At 44.4% G+C, this 12,747-nt stretch overlaps 1 protein-coding gene across 1 annotated transcript in view; it reads right to left on the reverse strand.

Annotated features, from left to right (window-relative positions):
* IL17REL (interleukin 17 receptor E like) overlaps positions 1–12,747 on the reverse strand; it is a 52,961-nt gene that overhangs the window by 32,293 nt on the left and 7,921 nt on the right. Inside the window, exon 2 of the mRNA XM_082242441.1 lies at positions 4,475–4,502. Within this exon, the coding sequence (XP_082098567.1) occupies positions 4,475–4,502 (28 nt within the window). The remainder of the gene's footprint in view (positions 1–4,474; positions 4,503–12,747) is intronic.

The raw sequence follows: 12,747 nt of genomic DNA on the forward strand, positions 1-12,747 counted from the left end.
AGATCACCACTTCACACCCACCCCCCATTATAGGGAAGAAAAGACTAAAGGATTCCACACAAAGCCATAAACTGCCAAAGTTGTGACGAATTGCTGAGGGGAAGACAAAACCTGCCAATGCAGGAAAATTTCTTCCCAGTCCTTCAACAGCAACCAGTCAAAGACCACAGCAGCACCCGCTAAACAGGAAGAAAAAGTTAACCTGCAAATAAGAAAACATTAAACAAAGGGAGGGTAGGGAGGGTGAATCTCCAGAGCTGACTGCCTGGCTATTGTCCCCTCCACCCCTATATATAAATGGGGCTGGCCCCACGTCCCAGCAAGAAACTTGATTACTGAGGCTGGGCGTGAACTCCAAAGAAGAAGAAGAAGAAGAAGAAGAAGAAGAAGAAGAAGAAGAAGAATTTATTATTTATACCCCGCCCACTCTGGGCGGCTTCCAAAAGAATATTAAAATACTATAATACATCAAACATTAAAAGCTTCCCGAAACAGGGCTGCCTTCAGATGTCTTCTAAAAGCCTGGTAGTTGTTGTTCTCTTTGACATCTGGTGGGAGGGTGTTCCACAGCGAAGGCACCACTACCGAGAAGGCCCTCTGCCTGGTTCCCTGTAACTTGGCTTCTCGCAGTGAGGGAACTGCCAGAAGGCCCTCGGTGCTGGACCTCAGTGTCCGGGTAGAACGAGGGGGGTGGAGACGCTCCTTCAGATATACTGGACCAAGGCCATTTAGGGCTTTAAAGGTCAGCACCAACACTGAGAGGCAGTTCAGCCCCTGTTTCCCATTAAGCTCCCTGGGAACTGTAGCACTGCATGCAATCCCGCAAAGGGCACCCACAATGTAAAGTGTGAGTGCTTATTCTCTGCCACTGGATTCCATCATGTCTAGCCAAAATAAACACTACAATTTCTCCTGTATTCTGGAAAGGCTGTAGAGACAGGCTCATATTATCAGCAGCCTGGTTAACAATACTGGAAACAACCTAAAGAAATCCCCATTGAAATCTGGGTAAATAATATTTGGAATGTGGCTCTATGGGAACGCATTCCTCGCCACAGAAGGGTAATTAAAGGCACTTCCAAGATGGACACTTTTGACGAGACTTGGCTTCCATTCTTTTCCTTTATAAATGAGGCAGAAGATACATTTATTCCACCCTCAACACAAGAATCTTTGTGGAGAGGATACTTAATGTTTTATTATGTTTTTATATATGTTGGAAGCTGCCCAGAGTGGCTGGGGCAACCCGGTAAGATGTGTAGGGTATAAATAGTAAAATTATCCTTAGGGGATGGGACGTCCCTATTTTCACCATGGAACTGTTGGAGAGTATGGAATTCATAATGCATAAATTAACATATTCCTTGTGTACTGTGTACTGCATATGAAACTTTATACGAATGTACCACTGGACTAGTTACAGAAGTTATATGTTGTTCTTGTATTTACATGAAGACCAATAAAATTATTTTAAAAAGAAAGAGAGAGAGAGAGAATGTTTTTAAAAGCAAGTGCAATAGCCAGGTTAGGTTGCAAAGCATTTAGGAAGCATTCAAGAGAATAGGGATATTCATGGTTTCTTCTGCAGACAAAAACTCAATATTTGCCCTTTCTGCTGCATCAGATCAGAACTAGCTCCACTGGGAATAGAGTGGTGAAGCTGTGACCCGCCAGATGTTTGCTGAACTACAGCTCCCATCAGTAGAGTTGGCCAAGGTTCAGGGATGATGGGAATTGAAGTCCAATATCAGACAAACAAAAGTTTCCATGCCGTTGGCCCACAGGACCTGAGCTGCTCTGATTATCTTGGGGGGCGGGACTAAATTAATAGCACACTTAGTGATGTTGGGGGTTTCTTCTTCCAATGTCAAGCCCATTAGATATTTCTGGGGAATTATTATTGGACTGAGGATTCGAATTCCAAAGTGGAAGGACTCCTGCAAAGCTGTGGCTAAATGGCAGATTTACACAAGAGGGCACCAAAGCCTTCCAAACTATTTGGTCTGAATATTTTTGCTATCACAGACACAAAGATTTCTCATCTACTGATCTTATTTCACACGACTCTATGGCAATCTGACGAAGGGCCTACTGGATTAAATGTTTCTGGTGCTGGAGTTTCTTCTTCTTAATTGATGGGTTATTATTAGGTTTGGGGCATTTGGGGGCTTTTAACCTTTTCGGAAGTTGCTTGGAGACTTTTTGTACTAAGCAACCAGTAAGTCAGAATACAATCATCACCATCATCAGATCAATACAAGAACTACTGAATGTGGATTTTCTTACAAATGCGTGCTACTCACTGTGGAGGACTGCCACAAGGTGTCATGCTTAGGGCTTTCCCAAGGTTATTATGGGAATTTTCATATAAGCATGTTCTGGGGAATCCTGAGGATGTATGGAAGCTTAGCATTCCTTCTTCAGAAGGAAGATCAGCAATGACTGAGATCTTTCTCCCAAAGGCAGTTTACCTATAACAACTTTCTTGAAGAAGAAGAAGAAGAAGAAGAAGAAGAAGAAGAAGAAGAAGAACAGTTTAGATTTGATATCCCGCCTTTCACTCCCTTTAAGGAGTCTCAAAGCGGCTAACATTCTCCTTTCCCTTCCTCCCCCACAACAAACACTCTGTGAGGTGAGTGGGGCTGAGAGACTTCAGAGAAGTGTGACTAGCCCAAGGTCACCCAGCAGCTGCATGTAGAGGAACGGAGACGCGAACCCGGTTCCCCAGATTAGGAGTCTACCACTCTTAACCACTACACCACACTGGCTCTTGAGAGATGAACAAGCGGGAGACTGTTCCTGATATTCTGGCTTGATCTGTATCTGTATTGGACTTGAAACTGTTTTAGAGATGTTCTTATTCTTGATGTTTTTATGGTTTAATCACTTCAGGTTGTTTAGGGGAAGTGATTCCTAAATGAAATAAATAATACAACAAGTGGCGCAGAAGGGTTGGGTATGTTCCAGAGCGTGCAATACGATTCCTTAGATGATTAGACCCAACATGTCTGACCAACTCTCTATATGAATTGAGTGGGTTTCCTAGAACGTACAACTCTTCCAAGAGTCCTCTGTGACACAGAGGATTCTGTGATACAGTGGTACCTCGGGTTACATATGCTTCAGGTTACATACACTTCAGGCTACACACTCTGCTAACCCAGAAATAGTGCTTCAGGTTAAGAACTTTGCTTCAGTATAAGAACAGAAATTGGGCTCCGGCAGCACAGCGGCAGCGGGAGGCCCCATTAGCTAAAGTGGTGCTTCAGCTTAAGAACAGTTTCAGGTTAAGAATGGACCTCCGGAACAAATTAAGTACTTAACCTGAGGTACCACTGTATAGGCTAGGGATGGTGAGCATTTTAAATCAAACCTATCTCATTTGCTGGCTTCTGATTTATGTATGCAAATCAGAACACAGCTATCCATCAGAGTACGCATTCTCCAAATTTTGCAGTTTTTCCAAAAAAAAATTGCATATTTTTCTGGGAGAGGCATTGAAAAACAAACAGAAATGTGCATTTTAGAGGAAGAATATGCTTGCCATATGTACACAGTGCATACAGTTTACATGCAAAATTTTTGTGTTTGTTTTATTCACACACACAAAACTGGGACTTGAATGGCCCTGTGATTCAGCACTTGTGAAACGGACATAGTTTGGAAATAGGTTGGGCCATCCGTCACTCTTAACTTCAGGGACATGGATTTGAGTCCCACATTGGGCAAAATATCCCTACATTTCAGGGGGTTGGACGGGGTGACCCCTGTCATCCTGTCCAACTCTACAATTCTATGATTCTATGATCCCTGGGATAGACGGGGGGGGGATGCAGAAGTGGATAGCGCATGAAGGTAGAAAGTTTGAAAGCTGCTGACATTAGGCATTAAGAAAGTAGGAAGCAAGAATATTCAGTGGTGATTGAATGATAATTTCTATGTACCGGTCACTAACAGCTGAACTAAGAGATCTTATGCAGAAGCCTTATTTTCCACATGGAGGTGTTCCTTTGCTTAACAGTGTCTCTGTATAAAAACCAGGCCCCATTTTTATATTAGATGTAAGGCTGCTATTCAAGTCTTTCATGTGTTGTCATATACTGTGGTACCTTGGGTTACAGACAATTCAGGTAACAGATGCTTCAGGTTATAGACTCTGCTAACCCAGAAATAGTACCTCAGGTTGAGAACTTTGCTTCAGGATGAGAACAGAAATCGTGTGGTGGCAGGAGGCCCCATTGGCTAAAGTGGTACCTCAGGTTAAGAACAGTTTCAGGTTAAGAACGGACCTCCAGAACGAATTAAGTTCTTAACCCGAGGTACCACTGTATTTTGGCAAGCCAGCCGTTGAGAATCACTGTTGATGTCTACGGCTGAGCAGGCAATTTCAAGCAGCAAGCTCTGAAGTAGCTTTGAAGTCCACTTAGGTATTTGAATACTTTAATTTCTAGAACAATGAAAAGGTTATACTTACTAGAAGTTTGTGTTCTGCAAAGAAATCCCTGAAGGAGGAACAATAAAAAAGTTGTTAATTTAAACTGTGTGTCTAAGGAATAAAAGACACTCTTCTCACAAAATTATTATGTATGACAATGACAAGCATATGTTCAGACATTATCAGCGGCAGAGAAGGGCACTCTGAAAGTCCAATCCTTAAAAAAGAAGGTAGAATTATTTGTTCTTCTGGGATAGACATGGGAATCCTGTGACCCTCCAAATGTTGTTATCCCAGCTTCCATCAGCCCCTGTCAGCATATCTGTGGGTCAGGGATGATGGGAGTAAGGAGCCCAGAAAACATTAGAGAACCACAATTTCCCCACCACTTTATGGACCAAAACATCTGTAACAAGGATTCAAAATATAGTTAGATGTCCAGAAAACTACTGGTTTCGTTGGGTTAAAGACGGTGAGGAGAAAATGTTGGTCCAGAACCTTTTCTGTCTTTGTGACTTCAGATGATTGACAGCTGCATTGCCCTGCTCACTTGTCAAAATTCTTAATGCACAAGGGCAACAACTTAGGGTGGGGGTGGGCTGGTCTCTTTGGGTCCCCTGAATAATACAGCCTTGCAAGTCAAACTTGCAAGTCAAACATCTAAAATTGTTATTTGATCCGGAGGGAACAACTAGAGTAGTTCCTTTGAGCTGATCTGTTCCTTAGGTAATCCACGATCTTGCCTTCTCTCAGAAGATCAAGATTTTTGGCTGCAAACCTGCTTAAAGCTCCTAGGCTTCATGGGAATAAAAGCACAGCCTTTCTCTTGAGAGAGGTGGACAATGAACAGTCAGTACTTTTTCTGGTCTTGACTGTTTCATGCCCTTTCATGAGACCCCCCCATTGCAAAAAAAACCCCAGCTGCCTGAAGCAGCTACTTTAATTGGCCAAATGATAGGCTCTGCCTCAGTTCATCCGCAAGATTCAGATGTGTTTATTTGCATCTATGCATCGAACCATCACAGAGCGAAAGCTTGGCAAGCAAAGGGGAAATCAGATCTGTGTCAAGGCTAAGATCAGTTAGCATAAATAAAATTTTACACAAACTTGCATTCAAATATGCAAAAACATAGGCAGACTGAAAATTCTGAAACTCCCTGGCAGAATACCATTTCACAAACATGTGTGTTTGTGTGTGTGTGTGTGTGTGTGTGTGTATACACACACACACAGTGCTTTTTTTCTTAAAAAAAATGTTTAAGGGTACTCTCATTTTCCTACCCATGTTGAAATACTGCCCCTCGATGAGGCCAAACTTAGATTTACAAAAAGTTTAGGGATAATATGTGTACTCCTGCATCCCCCCCAGAAAAAGCACTGTCTCGTGTGTGTGTGTGTGTGTGTGTGTGTGTGTGTGTGTGTGTGACTGTATGTATGTATGTATGTATGTATGTGTATGTGTATGTGTATGTGTATATATTTTCTGTTAGTATTAAATGATGCTGTCAGGGAACTGACATCGGAGCCAGAGGCGGAGGGAAGGCTCTCAAGTGATGCTGGAGAAGGGCCCAGCAGGGAGAGGGGCAGCTCATCAGCTGGGGAAGGAAATCAGCGTAACATCAGGGATAAAGGGGGGCAGATGGGGGAATCGGCGAGGGGGCTCCAAGACTCCTTGCCGGAGACCAGCGGGGAGAGCACGGGTCCTCCACTACCCACACCCTCCCTGCGCAGAAGACTTCCGCGCAGGGAGAGTAGGAGGAGACTTGGGGTCAAACAGCTTTTATGCTGGAAAAGGTTTAAGAAACGCCCACTGACGGATTCTGCTAGCGACTGACGGATTCTGCTAGCGACTGATGCATTTCTTTTTAAGATTTCCTACGCTCCCTTCAACCGAGGTCAGCTTACGACATTACGCTATCCAGTTATAAAAGCAAGCAAAACAACGACAGCTGTACAAGCAGTGAAACTGTTCCAGTCCAAAGCAGGGCAAGGATGGTGTGTCTGACTGCTTTTGTTTGGGTTGGCTTGTGTTTTTTAAGAACTCCGGATATTTGGGGAAATTCATTTCTGAGAATTCTTTGCGGTGACCCGCTAACCTACATTCAGCAGAAGAATTAGGCAAAACATGACTCATAAATTACCCAAGAAGTACTTTTCCCCCCATCTGTATAATTTGCTCAGTCGCGCTGTGTACACACATGCTGTAATAATTAAGGGTGTCGTGGAAAAGAAGAAAGGGGGGGCACTGTTCAAACAGGCCACCAGGGGTGAGGATCAGTAGAGTGCAGTGATTTTTGTTCCATAGAGGAACATTTAGGGCCGGAGGCAGCAGCTTGAGAGGATGATGGGGGGGCGATGTCCTGACATCGTGCATGTGAGAATTGTGCCGCCCTCCTGAAGCCAGGTAGAAGGTTCCGGGGCTTTGGGAAAGAAGTGCCAGATCTCTCACAGGATACTGGAGCCCTGCTGCCTCTTCCCAAAGCTGGGTGGGCTTTGGGAATGTGGCTGGAGCACTCTTTTCTATTATTATTCTAAAAATTATTATTACTTTTATTTTGACAAAGTAATAGGTAAAGGTACCCCTGACCATTAGGTCCAGTCGCGGACGACTCTGGGGTTGTGGCACTCATCTCGCTTCATTGGCTGACGGCGTACAGCTTCCGGGTCGTGTGGCCAGCATGACTAAGCCGCTTCTGGCGAACCAGAGTAGCGCACGGAAATGCCGTTTACCTTCCCGCTGGAGCGGTACCTATTTATCTACTTGCACTTTGATGTGCTGTCAAACTGCTGAGTTGGCAGGAGCAGGGACCCAGCAACGGGAGCTCACCCCGTCGTGGGGATTCGAACCGCCAACCTTCTGATCGGCAAGTCCTAGGCTCTGTGGTTTAGACCACAGCGCCACCCGCATCCTTGACAAAGTAATAACCATAAATAAATAAGAATAAAAATGTGCACCCCACCCCCGAGACCATTCCGTTGTAACTATTCAACCTCCCAAAATTTCAACTCCTCTCGCGATGGTCTAACCCCTTTCCATTTTAACAGTACAAATTCTACAAACACCTTCCATGTCTCCTCAAAATCATTCCTCCTGGCACATGTTAATTTATCATTAATAGCTATATGCCACACCTCTTTATACCACTCTCCCATTTTATATTCTGCTTGCCCCTTCCACTTCCTAGCTAACATAATCTGTGCAGCAGTCAATAAATTTGTGAGCAAGTCCTTGATAGCCTGTACAGCTTCCAGCCCGTCGTAAATTGATAATAATGCTACCTCTGGGCTTTCAGTCAGCTTTAACCCAGTGATTTCTGTTATTGGTGGGAGGGCTCTTAGACCCTATCAGAGCATCCTGCCTCTCTCCCTAAGCCAGGCAGAAGCTTCCTGCATCTGGGGAAGGAGGCACCAGGCTTTGATACCTTTAATATTCTAATTTACCAGTGTCAGGAGTGCGTGCAGGAGCCAGGCCCTGTGACTGGTAGGACCTCGCAGGACTGGGCCCTTCCTGAGTTTGGCCTGGAAGGGCAAGGCGTGGCCACACAGGTGAGGCTTGACAAGCACATCAAGTGCAAGTAGATAATTAGGTACTGCTCTGGAAGGAAGGTAAATGGCATTTCCGTGCGCTGCTCTGGTTTCCCCAGAAGCGGCTTAGTCATGCTGGCCACATGACCCAGAAGCAGTCTGCGGACAAATGCCAGCTCCCTCAGCCTATAGAGCGAGATGAGCGTGCAACCCCAGAGTCGTCCGCGACTGGACCTAATGGTCAGGAGTACCTTTACCTTTTAGCTCCAGGATTCCACATTCTTCCACAGGACCCTGCCACCAGAGTATTCAGAGCATCCTTTGAGACTTATCTTCAAGCCTACCTGCCTTCAGAGGTGAGGCAACTTGCAAAGGGGCTTTTTCCATGCAGCCCCTTGGCTTGAGAATGTCTTCTCCAAGGAGGCTTACTAGGCAGTGAGAATTATGTCTTTTTTGCCTATGGCATTCCATGGCACTGTGCCAATTGAAACACCTTTTCGATTTGTTGATCCTTTAGGCCATTTATGTTTCTGATTTATTTATTTTTAATACAGTTATATTTACTGCAGGTCTAATGGTTTATGTCACTGTTGTGCAACTCTCTTTTTAAATGCTTTCGCTGTGTTTAATTTTCTTACAAGTCACTCTGGCGGAGATCTTTTGGACTCGAGAAACAGGATTTACACAAAACAAACACCATTTTTTATTTCTCTTGCTCTTTGTCTATTTGCATCAATGGAATTTGTTGTGTGGGGGGGAATGGAGGGTTATAACCATGCACACACACACACACATGAAAATGGTCATGATTGCTAGCAGTGCCAAAGAGATAAGAAATGGATCTCTGTCAGATTTACTGCCTGATTTGCAAAGTCAGGTTCTGTTTCCTGGTACAAGGGAAAGAAGACTGCTGAGTCATTCTTCTCTGCACAATAAAGAGGGACCTGAAATCTCTGCTTATCAGTAAAGCTGGGCACAATATAATTTGCATGCATATTAAAAGTGTGTTCCTCATCACACATAAAATTAGCCAGGAGCAGAAGTCTCAAACTCTCACTACTCGGGTGTGGATTTGCTTGAGCATTTTTTTGCTGTTTGGTTAATGGCATCAGGATCTTGAGGAAGGCAAGGCAAATAAATGTACAAAGATAAATTGCTATTGTTACGCACCAACCCAATCGCCACAGCTGTGCAAGATTCCAGGGATTCTGGACGCTTGCCTGGGGTTTGTGTTTCCTTTGGAAATAAGGCACAGCAAAGACTGTAGTGTCTTTATCATATATGGATTATTTACACATATATACGACCTGAATCTCGGATAGAGGGGTGTACAGCATTACATTCAAGAGGGTCTCATAGGCACAGTCCTGGGTTCAAGCAGCCATTAACCTACCTTCCTGTCACTCTGCAGCTTGCCTTGCTCCCCCCCCCTTCCATAACTCCTAATTTTGCACCATGCAGCTGCCTAGATGGCTTTTCCATTGCCTCACAGCTTTCCGACTTTTCCTTTAGAACACACCAGGGCAAATTGCAAACCTGAAACTCTACTACGGGTCTTTGTTGTTCTACCCAACTCAAGGAAAGACACCTCTCTCCCGCAAGATCCCTAACAGCTTATCACTTTCCTTTTTTCTTCCTTAATGGCACATCCTAGGTGATCTGAACATGCCTGGTTTGATTTTAACATGCTAAATCCAGTGTCCAGCACCTGGGAATTAGAAGTGTGGTCCAGGAATTAGAAGGCAGGTCAAGGCATCCACAAACTCATAACGCTATAATGCGTTGAGTATGGGACTTGTCTTGCTGTTATCATTTTTCTTTACTGTTTCCAGTCGATTATCAGCAATAAAGTTCTTTGTTTTGTTTTCAGTAGGTTATCAGCAATAAAGTTCTTTGTTTTGTTTTCAGCTTCTTCCTGGCTGGTGGATTGTATTATCGTAGGTCAAAGTGGAAGCTATAGGTTGAGCTATGGAACAGTCCCTCCTATTGGTTAAAATCAGGCTGCACACCCTCCTAGGCCACATCTCTCCGGACAAGACTATTCACCGCAGTGGTGTAGCGTGGGTTGCTAGTGCCCGGGGCAACGCAGAGGGGATGGGAAGGAGAGAAACAGACGGAGTACACATGCACATTCAACTGCTTAACAGCATCCGCATTACCCAGGGGATCGTAGCTGCAGAGATAAGAAGAGTCGTCCCTTTGTCTGGAGAGGTCATTTCCTGGTTTGAATGGAGAAGCTGTTTTCAACAGAGCCTACTTATGGAAGTGCACAGCTGCACCAGGTATTGAAATGTTGCACCCCCTAACACTTTTGCATCTGGGGCAACTGCCCTTGTCTCCCCCCATCCTTCCCATGCTACACCACTGATTCACCAGCCTTGTTTTCACCCTCACTGGATATTTTTACCTGGCTAACAGGTGCCCTTGATCTCTGAAAATGCTTCCTGCTCACCTGGGTAGAGACAGAGAGGGACATGTGCGTAGAGACTTGCCCCCTGTACAAAAATAAAATTAGCGTTTTCTGCTCTGCCCACCACCAGAATGTGCACACACACACACATCCTGATGCCACTGAGACAACTTTTTCAAGGAAATACACTTAGGAACGGTAGCCTTTTCAACGTCATGGGAAAGATTTGATTTCGCCTTTACCAGGGACTGTCCCTTAGCTCAGCCTACTAGCCAAGATATATATAGCTAAGATGAAGCCGTACTGAAGAAGCTTAGTGCGAACAGCAATCCACAAACCAGGAAGAAGTTTAAAAAGGAAACAAAATAAAAGACAAGCGTTCTTTATTGCCCGTACTGGAATTATACAAGGAAGTAATGAATAAAATGCTGACAGTAATTATGAAAAAAAAAGACCTGTGAAAGCATTCTGAGGGAAAGGGAATGTTGCCTTAAATGATCTCAAACAAACATGTTGATTTTGGCTTCCCCGTGTCCGAAAGGGTACACAAACTGTCTTAAGAGCATGACTGCGCAGTGTTTGATGTCATACGTAGCCCTGACCTGAAGCCAGGTATGGAGTCCTGCAATGACAAACCAGTGAGGCTCCTCATGGGGTCTCTGCCATGGGAGCATATTCACCCAGTGCTTTTCCAGCTGCACTGGTCCCCAGTGGAGTACAGGGTCAGATTTAAGGTGCTGGTTTTGACCTTTAAAGCCCTCCGCGGCCTAGGACCCTCATACCTATGGGACCGCCTCTCCTGGTATGCCCCACGGAGGACCTTAAGGTCCATATAAAGCAACACCCTAGAGATCCCGGGCCCTAAGGAAGTTAGATTAGCCTCAACCAGAGCCCTCCCCAGCCAGGACCGGGCTCAATTGATTAAAATACAACTTAAAAACAAGATTAAAATACAACATTAAAATGCAGCCTCATTTCAGTAGAAACTCAAATCAAAAACTTTTTGGGGATGAAAACATCAAATCTTCACCAAGGCCAACTATCTACACTGGTCATACATGGGCCAGAAAAAAAGCCAAGGAAGTCCCCAAATAGGAGTTCCATCACAGAAGGAGAAAGGTAAGAGGGGAAGGGGATCAAGTTGATTCCAAGCCAAAGGCTAGGCGGAACAACTCTGTCTTACAGGCCCTGCAGAAAGAAATCAGATCCTGCAGGGCCCTGGTCTCATGAGACAGAGTGTTCCACCAGGTCAGGGCCAGTGTTGAAAAGGCCCTGGCTATGGTTGATGCCCTGCCACGGGTCCTGCCTGGTATATGTGCACCACGGGTGCCAATAAAGGGTGAGGCACCAGCTCAGCTGAGACAACCAAGATGAGGAGCATCTCCACTCAATTTAACTCCCCCCCCCCAGCCCAGCACAAGGGGGGTTAGTAAGTATAGTGATAGCGTGGTTTAAGAACAGTTTAGATTATGAACAACTTGGATTAAGAACGCTGCAATCCCGGAAGTAGGTGTTTTGGTTTGTGAACTTTGCCGTGCGATAAGAACCTGTTTTGCTTCCTGTTGAGTGTGTTGCATTTGTAAAATTGAGTCCCCCGCTGCTATGGGAAAGCACGCCTTGGTGTAAGAATGTTTTGGTTTAAGAACGGACTTCCAGAATTCAATGTCTTGACCAGAAGTCATAAACAATCTGTCCCTGTCAACATCAACAGAAGATAATAACCATCAAAACATATACAGCCAAATCATAGACACTCCTCATGGGTATCTAGAGGAGAAGCAGACTCGCTACACCAAAAATCAAATATCATCCTCTTGCTGTCAGCAAGCAAGAGCTTTACACTAGTGGCCAAAATTGCGGAAACCTTTTGGAAAAAGGGTATTTCTGATGTTTGATGGCTCATAACACCACGTTTTTTGGGGGGGGGGACCATGCCATAAAATTATAAATCAGTGGAAAGATAATTTAATGAAGAATGCAATGCAACAAGGTTTGTTCAATTATCTGTATTCTATCCAAAGTTATAGCCAAATGACCAGAAAAAGGAAGCACAACTTGCTCAGGTTGATATGCCGTAGCGTGCCTTCATTTGAATGTAGCCAAGGAATGGGGCAGGAACCTTTCTACATATGTGGTGGGAGTGCAAAGAGATAGTGGGATTCTGGGAAAATATCTATAACGAACTGAAAAAGATTTTTAGATTTTCATTTGGGGGAAAAAAAAACAGAATCCTTTCTCCTAGGTATCATGTCAGAGGAAATAAAAAGAACGGTCAGACCAATATTTATGTACGCAACTATGGTGGCAAGGTTATTGATGGCCAAAAATTGGAAAAGTAGCAGCGTCACAACTAAAACAGACTGGTTATCTAAAATGA

This window comes from Podarcis vaucheri (genome assembly GCF_965113315.1).
Source record: "Podarcis vaucheri genome assembly, contig: SUPER_10_unloc_1, whole genome shotgun sequence".
Taxonomy (NCBI): domain Eukaryota; kingdom Metazoa; phylum Chordata; class Lepidosauria; order Squamata; family Lacertidae; genus Podarcis; species Podarcis vaucheri.